Here is a 12,753-nt window from a genome sequence, read left to right as displayed (position 1 = left end):
AAAAAAAACAAGGGAGAGAATTAAATTACAGCAGATGGGGTAGAGAGAGAAGATGGGAGGGGAGGGGAGGGGGGATAGTAGAGGATAGGAAAGGTAGCAGAATACAACAGTTACTAATATGGCATTATGTAAAAATGTGGATGTGTAACCGATGCGATTCTGCAATCTGTATTTGGGGTAAAAATGAGAGTTCATAACCCACTTGAATCTAAAGTATGAAATATGGTATGTCAAGAGCTTTGTAATGTTTTGAACAACCAATAAAAAAAATTGAAGAACAGGGCTGGAGATGTAGCTAAGTGGTAAAGTACCCTGGGTTCAATCCCTAGTAACAACAACAAAAAAATCCACAAAAGGAATGCCCAAGTAAAGAGGAAGTAAGTGGTTTACTTTGGGATATTTGATAAAGTTTGTACTATCCTTTAAGTTCTTGAAAGAAAAAGGTTTGTCAGCCTTAGCACTGTTGACACATTGTACTGGATAATTGTGTGGGGTGTGGGGGTGTCCTGTGCATTGTAGGATGTTGGCAGCATCCCTGTTTATCCAATAGATGCTGGGAGTACTTCCCTCTCCTGACAACCAAAAATATCTGCAGAAACTGCCAAATGTCCCCCTGGAGAAGAGAGGGCAAACCCCACCAGTTGAGAACCACTGTTACTAGAAGGCATATTACAAAGGAAAAAAGGAATTTGCATTAATAACAGAGCTATAATTGAACCACTTTATACAAGGAGATTTTATGTGCAAATTATTGTTGTGAAAGATTTAAAGGAAAATATTTCCTTGGACTATTATTCTGTGCCCCTTTGGGAAATCAGTGGACTAAGCTGGTGTGATCCTGCAGATTGGAGACTTCAGAGCCTTGGAGAAGATCTCACGGGAAGTCAAGTCAATTACAATTATCGGTGGGGGTTTCCTTGGTAGCGAACTGGCCTGTGCTCTTGGCAGAAAGGGTGAGTACTGGGGAGTGACCTTGATTTTCTTTCTCTAGTTTTATATCCCATATATCTTGGTAGACTGTCACAAATTTCAGAGATGTATTTACCAGGAGGAATAGAAAGCATTTGATGAAGTTTTGTAGAGTGAAAAGTTAAGCACTGAGATTAGTCCCAGTGAGGATGAAGGGTGACCAAAAAGCTGTCATCTGAGCAACTTCCCAGCAGTGCTTCCTTTCCTTTCCTCAATTCTCTATACCACAATACCTTAAAAATAAAATATTAAGAGAAGTCAGTTATTATGATGACAAGGGCAGTGCAGACTATAGAACTGTGTATATTTGAAAGGCTTCCCCTGTAAAAAGCCACATACTTCCTTCAGGCACATGATGGTTCCCAGTTTGACAGGTCTCTGAATTCCAGTTTGAATGTTTGTTTCATTGCACCTGTTTTTCTTAATATTATTTTTCAGCTATTTGAGCTCAGGTACTTCTCAGGAGGGTACTTCCTGTTCAGAGGTCGCAAAGCACTTGTGCAAACCTCAGGTGACTGCAGGGGTGGAAATGTACTGAGTTTTCATTTGGTAGCTTCATCCAGGAACAGCAGTTCTGGCACCTGTTGTTCTTGCTTTATGGATGAACTGAAGCACCAAGGCCCTCATGGCACAGTGTCTCATAGGCAGGGGCTCTGGCCTGGTGGGCAGTTTTGCTCTGTATCTAGTAAGAGGTACCTACTGCTCCTATACTTCCCTTCTTATTTTCTTGGGATTGGCTTTTGCCTCCTGCTATAACTACTCCCTTTCTTCTTCCCAGCTCGAGCCTTGGGCACAGAAGTGATTCAGCTCTTCCCTGAGAAAGGAAATATGGGAAAAGTCCTCCCTGAATACCTCAGCAACTGGACCATGGAAAAAGTCAGACGAGGTAGAGACTGTTTCCATATGCTGCCATTCCATTTCCTTTGAGAGTAGCCAAGCGGGAAGTTAGCTTTTTTGAGAACTCCTTGACATAAGGCCTATCACCTGGCAGATGCAGTGTTTTACCATTCCCCAGTCAACCAAGTTCACCCAGGATTCTGAATCTGATGCACAAGATACCCAGAAGTGCTAAAAACAGACTGTGGATAGAGGTTTTTATGGCTCTCCAAGGCTGCCTGCATACTTAAAACGACTGATTTGATTACAGGGGAGACCTCTAGTTAACTTCCCCACTTTTCATGAAGGTGATAGGCCTTGGACTCAACCTTATGTTTCATTTGCTTCTACAGAGGGGGTAAATGTGATGCCCAATGCGATTGTGCAATCAGTTGGAGTCAGTGGTGGCAAGTTACTTATCAAGCTGAAAGATGGCAGGAAGGTAAGGAGGGGAAAACAGACCATTAGAAAGTCTTCCAACCCTCTCCTCCCCTTTCCTCATTCATTCTCTCTCCCTCATCCACTCTTCTTTTGGTACTGGGGATTGAACCCAGGCATGCTTTACCACTGAGCCACATTCTCAGTCCTTTTCATTTTTTAGTTTGAGACAGGGTCTCACTAAATTGCTGAGGCTGACCTTGAACTTGGGATCCACGTACCACAGCCTCGTGGGTTGCCCTTTCCTCATTCTAACTCCTTCATTTGACACCACTAGATTTTGTTTTCTCGGCAGCCACCATTAACTGTCATAATTGTCCCTTCATTAAAACAGATGATGAAAACTGTATAGCTCAGCAGTAGAGAAATTTTCTAGCTTGCAGAAGGCCCTTGGTTCTATCCTCAGCAACACACAAACACACACACACACACACACAAATGAATGATGAAAGCTAGAGTAGGCACTTGTGAAACACTTTCCCTTACCCCCGTCCTATCTGTATCATTTGAGTCCTTGCTAGGGTGGCAGATTTCCATTCAGATGATGTATGGTATGTGTGTCAGGCTAAGGGGGGGTGCTTATGAAATGGAACTTAAGATCTATGTACCAGAGGTAATTTAACCAACGATTTTTTAAAGTCCCTATTCTTAGTTGCATGATTGTAGCTATTATGTGAATAGGCGTAAGTGGCAACTGTGGTAATTGAATTTTCTTTTTTTGCCTCAGGTGGAAACTGACCACATAGTGGCAGCTGTAGGCCTGGAGCCCAATGTTGAGTTGGCCAAAACTGGTGGCCTAGAAATAGACTCAGATTTTGGTGGCTTCCGGGTAAATGCAGAGCTGCAAGCACGCTCTAACATCTGGGTGGTAAGTGTGCTATAGCATGACCAGGCACGAGTCATTGTCTCCAGTCTGTGGGCAAGTCTTCCAGGTGGTGTGCTAAAGCTCACTGACAGCTTAAACAAATAGGGTTGAAGTGTTTCGAGGCCAAGGGGATAGAATAGAAACTTGTGAACTGCTTGATTTAGAAGATCAAGAAATTTAAAAAAAAAACAGAAGATGAACTATGGACTTATCTGCAAGCTAGTAAAAGATCAGAATAGTGTATGTACCTACAGGAATAGAATTCTTTGAATTCTACTTGTTGGCCATAACCGTGGCATAACCCCTGGCAAGCACATGCACAACACAGATGGATCTGCTGTTCCCATAGTTCAATCGTGAGTCTAGGGAATGGAAGATGAAGCAATTTTCTACATGTTCCCTGGAAAGGAAAATCACTCTGTTTTCATTTTCTTTGAGTACTATATTTAGCTGTTTTTAGAAACCTATTATGACACAAACAAGACTCTAGTGAGTGTAGGGACTATGAGGTAATTTCCCCTTTGCTAAATCATTACAAGTGTATTGTGTTTGATTATGGACTCTACAACTGAGGACATGGGAGCCTTGAAAGGATTTTTCACTTCAAAGACTGCTTTTTTTTTAGATGAAATGTACTGGATTTTACCAGGGGTGGTGGCATACATCTATGTTATGAGCAACTTGGGAGGCTGAAGGAGGAGGATTGCAAGTTCATGGCCAGCCTCAGCAACTCAGCAAGACCCTGTATCAAAATTGAAAAAAAAAAAAAAAGTGGCTAGGTGTTGTGGTACACGCCTGTAATCCCAGCAGCTTGGGAAGCTGAGACAAGAGGATCTTGAGTTCAGAGCCAGCCTCAGCAATTTAGTGAGGTGCTGAGCAACTCAGTGAGACCCTGTCTCTAAATAAAATACAAAAAAAGGGCTAGGGATGTAGTTCAGTAGTTAATGCCCCTGAGTTCAATCCCCAGTACCAAAAATAAAAATAAAAAGGGCTGGGGAGGGGCCAGGGGACTGGGGTTGTGGCTCAGTGGTAGAGTGCTTGCCTTGCACTTATGAGGTACTGGGTTTGATCTGCAGTACCACATAAAAATAAATAAAGAAAAAAAAAAAGGTATGGGGAGCCAGGAACAGTGGCACATGCCTATAATCCCAACAACATAGGAGGCTGAGATAAGAGGATCACAAGTTCAAGACCAGCCTCAGCAACTTAGGCCCTAAGTCAATGAGCAAGACCCTGTCTCAAATTTAAAAAGTACTGCGGATATGGCTCACTGGTAAAGTGCTCCTGGGTTCTGTGTTCAGTACTAAAAAATGGGGAGGGACTGAGAATGCAACTCAGAGGTAAAGTGCCCCAGGGTTCAGTCCCCAGAACTGCAAAAAATATACTGGTTTTTTTTAACCTGTAAAAAATGTGATATGTGTTCAGTGTAGAAGACACAGACAAGAAGAAAGGGGGATGGATAATCACCTGCAGCAACCATGAATGTTTTAGTGTGTTTCTTCCCTTTGTTTCCTTACACATAAGTTTTTTCTTTGTTTTACATAGTCATGGTGAGCATACTATATATAAAATTTGTATTGTGCTGTTTTTTTACTTAATATCATAAATGTAAGCATTTTCCATGTTGCTTCAGACTCTGTAAACACTTTAATGACTATGTAATATTCCATTAAGTGGATTTCATAGTTTACTTTGCCATTGCTCACTTGTTGGATTTTTAGGTTGCTTTGGGGAAGGCTAAATAGCCATAAAGATGAACAAGAGTTAGAAGACGCAAATACCACATCCTGCATGAAGCTGGCCCTGTTCACCCCCAGCTGGGTCGTCTCTCCCTCTGGCTGACACACTTAGCTCATTGAGTCTCTACCTGTTGGAAGAACTTTACTTGTTTACATTGCCCTGTAGTCATGAATAGTACTGCATTTTCCTGTACTAGGGTATATACTCCTCATAGGCAAAGTCCATGTCAGTTTCATCTCAGCAACCCAGACAGCATAATGCTTTTGTACATAATAAGCACTCCATAAATATTTGTTGAAGAAATGAATGAATACTGAATGATGAAAAAAATCCCTATCTTAGAAAGTATTTCTAAAAACTGGTTTCTGCATATTGAAAAGAATATTCTGCAAATTATGATTATTAAAGAGCCTGTGTGCTTAAGACAGAATAAGAAGAAACAGACATACATAAACTGAAGCAAAGGAGATTTAGGTTAGCTTTGTGAAAGCATAGACTAGCTTTTCTTAAAAAAAAAAAAAAAATGGAATCTTGCTGGGCATGATTAGTTGTAATCCCAGTATGGAAGGCTGATGCAGGAGGCTCGAAAGTTTGAGGCTAGCCTGGGAAATTTAGCAGTACCCTTTCTCAAAATGAAAGGGGCTGGGGGTATAGCTCAGTGAGAGCGTGCCCAGTGGGTTCAATCCCTAGTACTGCAGTGAATGAATGAATGAGGTTATAGCTCAGTGGTAGAGTGGCCCTGGGTTCAAGCCTTAGTACTGGGAGAAAATTAAATCTCAACTATTTTTCATAATTTAGGTAGGATTTTAACCTGAAGATGGAAAACATGAATCAGTTAATTTTGCAAGGGTCCTGAAAGCCCCCAAAGTTTATATTATACCTTTAATTTGATTTTTTTAAAGATCATGTGTCTATGTTGTACATTTTTTCCAAAGGCAGGAGATGCTGCATGCTTCTATGATATAAAGTTGGGTAGAAGGCGAGTAGAACACCATGATCATGCTGTTGTGAGTGGAAGATTGGCTGGAGAAAATATGACTGGAGCTGCTAAGCCGTACTGGCATCAGTCAATGTTCTGGTAATAGTTCTGTGCCTTGGGAACTCCATTGCTTAGAACTTGATATTAATAAGGTCATAACACAGAGTTATGGTTTAGTTTCCTTGTGGGCCAGTTAGCTTCATATAGATGGCAGGAGGAGTCCATTTCATATCCATCTATTCTGTTAGCCTTCTGGTAAAAGAGTCCTGTTTGGCATAAATTAAATGAGGTGAATAGATGGAGATGTCACCAGCACTTCTGGCAAAAGAGCTCAGAATTTGAACTATAGTTGGTGATACAAAAGTACAGTATTAGGAATAGACAGCAGTATGTTTTATTTTTTCTTTACTGGAACTCTAATCAGCCCAACATACAGGAAGAAAAAAGACAGCCCACTCATATGTAACCCTTACAATCAGCGATTCAAAGGCAGATAGGGCAGTTCTTTGGATAAAGGTTAGCTCTGGATAGTCCTGAATCCCAGAGCTAGCCTTTTTAAATACACTTTCATCTTACTGCTATAAAAGATGGAGTACATAGAAAACTTCAGGGTTTCAGAAGCCTCTCAGTGGTTGCTATTGGGGATATTCTCAGCTGATGGAAGCACATTTGAGGACAGTCACAGTTTTATGAGTGAGCAGCAAAAATTAACAGATGAATTTTAGGTTCAACACATATAAGATACTGCAGTTAAGAAAAATACAGTTATCAGTTAGGGCCTAAGAACAGATTCCAAGGAGGCATTGGAGACTCTTCCTTGAACATACTAGTCCAATGAGCTACTGTGGCCAAGAAGATAAAATGTAGAGCTGCAGAAACAAAACAGAGTATCCTAGATTATCACCCAAAACCATGGTGATGATGTGTCTGTGCTTCAAATATTCTGAGAAGTTCCTAGCATATTAAGGGCATGATGATGATAGGAAAAGTTTTTAAGAAGAACAATTAAAATAAAATGGCCAACTGGATAAACAGGGCCTCTTTACAGAAGGTATTCCAGTCTCTAAAAATGAAGGTGAAAGGTAAATAAAATACCTAATGAAAGCATAAAACATCTCAAATTCCAAGTTCCACAAAAATGAAATACTCTTCTAAGCTTTAAAAACGTATTTTTACCAGGCACAGTGGAATATGCCTATAATCTCAGTGACTTGAGAGGCTAGGCAGGAGGATAGCAAGTGTGAGATCAGCCTCAGCAATGTAGCGAGGCCCTAAGCAACTCAGCGAGACCTGTCTCAAAAAATAAAAAGGACTGAGGATGTGGCTCAGTGGTTAAGTGCCTCTTTTGTTTGTTTTGGTACCATTCAATCCCTGGTACCAAAACAAACAAAAACAGATAATTTCAGGCCAGGCGCCATGGTGCATCCTGTAATCCCAGTGATGCAGGAGGCTAAGGCAAAAGGATTACAAGTTTGAGCCAGCTTCAGCAACTTAGCAAGACCCTGTCTGTAAAAGGGCCAGGGATGTAGCTGAGAGGTAGAGAGCCCCTGGGTTCAATCCCCAATACCCAAAAACAAATAAAAAAACATTTCAGGACAAGTTAAAGGAAGGGAGTGAATAGCAAAAGTATCCCTTCCCAAATGTGGCAAATGTTAAAAGCATAAATAAATTTCAGAAAAATCATTGTATGAGTATGTGACATGTATTTCCTTCTTAAGGAAAAATAAAGGCTATTTGGGATAATCCTGCTTTTTCATGGTTGTCCCCAGATGTCCTAGTGGCAGTAGATAAGTTTGGCATTTCTCTTATTGTTACCCATCCTAAGTTCTTTTTGACATATGAGAGTGCAGCATTGTGGAACATATGTGCTATCATATCGTTCCTTACAGTCCCTTGACAGAACACCCTCTTCTGTATCCTTCCATAGGAGTGACTTGGGCCCTGATGTTGGCTATGAAGCTATTGGTCTTGTGGATAGTAGTTTGCCCACAGTTGGTGTTTTTGCAAAAGCAACTGCACAAGACAACCCAAAATCTGCCACTGAGCAGTCAGGTAAGGAAACCCAGCCCCTTCTCTTAGAAGAGTGTTCATAAGTAGTGGCCTGAGTTTTCCTGAACAAGGGGATTCTGTATTGGTCAGAGGGAACTGGCAGCAAAAGTTTCTCTTCATGTTGTGCTTTAAAAGAAACCAAACCCAAAGTCCTTACTCTTCAGTGGTCTGGGTTCTGGCAAAGCATAGACTCAAATATTATATCTGTCCTAGACAGTGGCTAGCAACTGACTCAACACCTCTGTTGTTTAGTTTGTCTTGAGGGGATGAGAAGACCTCAATGATGAAACAAACCTGAAATTTTTAGGTTTGGAATTTTTTTCCCTTTTGTTTTTCAAAAAAATTTCTTCATACTAATTTCAAGAACCAGGCCTGAGAATCCTAGCTTAGGACTTTCTGTCTCCCATGGGCCCTAGGCAATGAGGCACTGGGGTGAGTAGTTCTTGAACTACTTCCAGTTCCAGTTGTCAGATCTGAATGCCAGGTTTGCTTCAGGCAGGAGGCACCTCTCTTGGATTGGACTTCCCTCCCACACAGGTCTCATTCATTAACTCCTCGGCATTGTTCCATGACCTTGGCTCTGTGTCTTTTTGCCAGAGGTGTTTCAAGGGCAACATGCTTTTGAAGAAGGAGAAAGTAAGACATTTTATGGATATGTAGGTCCTTTTCCTGAGTAATTCAAGTGTCCTTAATTCTGATCTCTCCTGGTAAGTGGATACAGGAGAGAGACCCAGATACTTATCAACTCTAGGTCAGAGCTCCGTCCATTGAACAGTATTATCTGAAGCCTGGTGCTTCTCAGAAGACAAAGTAGCCCCTTCCTGTGCTGTGGTTCCATTTCATTCCCATACCTCCACTGTGGTTTTCCATATGGAAGTCGCTTCTGCTTTGGCTAAACTGTTTCTCTAGCAGCTCTTTTCAGTAGAACTTTTGCTGTGATGGCAGTGTTCCATCTCTGCTTTGTCCAGGCCATTCGCCACTAGCCACATGTGGCTGTTGAATACTTAAAAATATAGCAAGTAAGCACTGGTATAGCTCAGTAGTAGTACACTTGCCTAGCTCGTGCAAGGCCCTTAGGTTTCATCCCAAGTACCACAAAAAATTGTTTTAAAGAAGAAATGTGGTATGTGCAAACAAGGAACAGAATTCTGCATTTTATCGGATTCGACATAATTTTCTTTTAAATAGCTTCATGTGGCTAGTGGCCACTGAACTGGACCATGCAGCTCTAGAATATTTCTCACAGAACAAGAGCAAGTCTTCTGCAGATTGAAGGAATCCAGATACCAGGAAATATCCATAGCATAAATTTAAAATGAGATAGTGAGGGAAGTTCAGGGTCAGACTGACCAGTGTCTGGCAGCTGGCAAGGAAGAACTTCCCTTGGTTTTGCCAATAGAGAGAAGCTGAAGAAGCCCAGAGTACACTGAGGAACGTAGAAAAGCAAATCATCTAAAAACAGCTTGAAACAAGTCTCGAAAGACAGTTGCCTTCTAGAATTTCCCAAGCTCGTAATAACTGAAGTGTGGATTTATTTGTGTGTGTGTTTGGGGGATTGATTGTCCACAGGGACTGGTATCCGCTCAGAGAGTGAGACAGAGGCAGAGGCATCTGAAATCGCCGTTCCTCCCACCACCCCTGCGGTTCCACAGGCCCCTGTCCAAGGAGAGGACTACGGCAAAGGTGTCATCTTCTATCTCAGGGACAAAGTGGTAGTGGGGATCTTGTTGTGGAACATCTTTAACCGAATGCCAATAGCAAGAAAGGTAGGTGTCTCTCAGAGTTCTTAAAGGAAGGTGGGAAGTGTGGGTCGTATTTTACTGACTTCATCCCGTGCCCTGAGATGCATTGTCTGCCCAGTTCACATTGTGCCTAAAGCAGAACAAAGGTATAGCTTTGGCTCAGGAACATTTCTTTTTCACTTGGGACTTGGCGGGGTGGCCTGGGAGTTAGTAAGCTGTTCATTTGGGGTTAGCAGACAGCTGTTCCCACAACTCCCGCCCAATGTTTGCTGGGGCCTAGCCCAGGAAACCCTATTGTGTGGGCCAGGCCTGGATGCACATGGAGTGAGTTAGAGACCTATTGTTACTCTCTCTCTCAGATCATTAAGGATGGTGAGCAGCATGAAGATCTCAATGAAGTAGCCAAACTCTTCAATATTCACGAAGATTGAACCACCACAGTGGAATAGGCAAGAACTTCTCAGTCCCTAACAATGGGTTGGATGGGTAAAGGAACATTTTTTATTCAGCAGACTTTGTGTATATGTGAGCGAATGATCGAGACCTTTGTGAATATTTTCAACCAGTAGGCAAATTCTTAAATGTTCACATCATGAAATAAAATCTGATTCTTCTAAATTAAATTCTGTTCTTTTAAAGGGGGTGGGTGGATGAGGGAGGGAGAAAAGCTGTGCATATCAGACAGCAGGCACTGCTGAAGTGTGGATTTATTTGTGTGTGTGCTTGCGGGATTGTCCACAGGGACTGGTATCCGCTCAGAGAGTGGATACCAGTATTCCCTACTCCACACTCAATCCTATCATTCCCTAAACTTCTCTCCTCCTTCCAGACCCCTCTGCCTATAGCACTTGACCCTGTCCTTTCCTCCAGGGAGATTTGCTATCTCAATGAAGACTTTCCTGACCCTTCCAAGGCTGATCCTTGTTTTTGTGTCTTATGTGCTCACCCATGGCTTCTTGGAACAGGAACCATGTAAGGCATTAACATCTTGCTTACAGTTATATCTCCAGAACATAGCACAGATTCTGGCTCATAGTAGGTGCTTAATAAATCACTGTTGGGACTGGGGTTGTGGCTCAGTGGTAGAGCACTCGTGCGAGGCCCTGGGTTCGATCCTCAGCACCACATAAAAATAAATAAATAAAATAAAGGTATTGTGTCCAACTACAATTGAAAAATAAATACTTTTAAAAATAAAATAAATAAATTATTGTTGAATGAGTGAACAAACAATAGACTCAGCTTTACCTGGAGTAACTCCTGTTCTAGAACTGAACTGCTCCTGAGTGGGCAGAAGGACCCATCTTACAGATACAAAGAAGTGTTCAAAAACCAGGTGCTTCATGGCTAAACTTAGAGATGGACTCCTTAGATAAGTTCATGATCTCTTGACTTGTCTGCCTATTGTTCCCCAAACGAGAAACCCACCCTTCTCAACACCTTTTCTCTAGAATTTATAGATGATCAGGGAATACAAATCAAAGTTTCATAAGTCAACTCATTTTTGGCATTTTAAATTTACTTTTTGGAGGGCATACTGGGAATTTAACCCAGGGGTGCTTTACCACTGAGCTATATCCCCAGTTCTTTTAATGTTTTATTTTGAGACAAGTTCTCACTAAGTTGCTTAGGGTCTCACTAAATTGCTAAAGCTGGCCTTGGACTTGTGTTCCTCCTGCCTCAGCCTCCTAAGCATCTGGGATTATAGGCATGTGCCACCACACCTGGGTTAAATTACTTAACTTTTAAAAATTAAACCTGAACTGAGGGTGCAGAGTTCTGTGTGGTACAGCACATGCTTAGCATGCACAAGACCCTGGATTCCATCCGCAGTACCAAAAAAACTAAAATTTAAAAAATAAAAGTCAACTCATTTCAATTGAGAGTAAATGCTTACTACTTGTAAGAGTCTTATGAATCTTTCCATAAAGATAAAATTATTGCTGGCCTGAATTTAAAAAAAAAATACTTGCTTTAGAGAATTGAAGCTACAACCAAATCCCTTCTGAACACTAGGAAAACAGGCCAGAACTCCATTGTAACAATTAGCTGCACTAAAACAGGTTCTTACTCTGGTGGACACAAGTCAAGTGGAATATGATCTGACATATGATGTACCCAAACTCCTATGTAGAAAACTCATCTAGCATCAATAATTACTGCTTACAGGGGCTGGGGCTGTGGCTCAGTGGTAGCATACTTGCCTGGTATGTGTGAGGCATTGTCGATTCTCAGCACCATGTATAGATAAATTTAAAAAAAATAAAAGATCTATCAACAACTAAAAAATATATTTAAAAAAATAATTACTGCTTACAAAGATAAGAGTACGAAGATCATAAAGAAAAGATCAAATTGTGATCTGTCTTACTTCAGTGATATGTACAATTCAGCCTAATTCTTTGAGTTATTATCCTTGTGTGGTATGTCATTGTAATTCAGTTAATTCAAATTAAATGATCCATTCATCTAATCAGTGTTCATTGCCTACTATGAGCCAGGTAAATGTCATAATTGGAAGATGGATAAAACATTGCCACTGCTGAACACAGTGGCACATACCTGAAACCCTAGCTACTCAGGTGGCCGAGGCAGGAGGATCTCAAGGTCAAGGTCAACTTGAACAACTTAATGAGACACTGTCTCAAAAAAAAAAAAAAAATAGTAAGGGCCGGGTCTGCAGCTTAGTGGTAAAGCCCCCTGAGTTCAATCCCTGGATGCCAAATATATATATATATATATATATATATATATATATATATATATATATATTTTCACTACTTTTAACAAACTCCTGGTGTCAGTGAGTAAATATATTCACTACTTTTAACAAACTCCTATAATGAGATGTGTCCATAGAAAGACAAAGTACTATGAACATGCCAAGAATAGAGCTCAATGAAAATATCATCCTTAGCCAACAACTACTGCTAGGTTACTTACTAAAGTACTGCTTGATCTTTGTCCCCTCCCTCTTAAGAATGTACAGTGAATTCCTGTCACCAATACATCAAATCCAAAGTCTCCAGTAGCATACATCATGATCTCGGCCCACTCTGTGTGTCCAACCACCTTTCCTATGACTCACACATAGA

General features: G+C 41.1%; 1 protein-coding gene across 1 annotated transcript in view; it reads left to right on the top strand.

Moving 5' to 3' along the window:
* Aifm1 (apoptosis inducing factor mitochondria associated 1) overlaps positions 1-12,131 on the top strand; it is a 37,935-nt gene extending 25,804 nt beyond the window's left edge. Inside the window, exons 9-16 of the mRNA XM_027940033.2 lie at positions 845-953; positions 1,748-1,855; positions 2,199-2,287; positions 3,011-3,151; positions 5,824-5,966; positions 7,795-7,919; positions 9,486-9,682; positions 10,018-12,131. Of these exons, the coding sequence (XP_027795834.2) occupies positions 845-953; positions 1,748-1,855; positions 2,199-2,287; positions 3,011-3,151; positions 5,824-5,966; positions 7,795-7,919; positions 9,486-9,682; positions 10,018-10,089 (984 nt within the window). The 3' untranslated portion in view covers positions 10,090-12,131. The remainder of the gene's footprint in view (positions 1-844; positions 954-1,747; positions 1,856-2,198; positions 2,288-3,010; positions 3,152-5,823; positions 5,967-7,794; positions 7,920-9,485; positions 9,683-10,017) is intronic.
* The last annotated feature ends 622 nt before the right edge of the window (positions 12,132-12,753 follow it).

Source organism: Marmota flaviventris, chromosome X, assembly GCF_047511675.1.
Source record: "Marmota flaviventris isolate mMarFla1 chromosome X, mMarFla1.hap1, whole genome shotgun sequence".
Taxonomy (NCBI): domain Eukaryota; kingdom Metazoa; phylum Chordata; class Mammalia; order Rodentia; family Sciuridae; genus Marmota; species Marmota flaviventris.
Note: the sequence above shows the minus strand (reverse complement) of the source record. Positions and strands in the feature narration are given on the sequence as shown.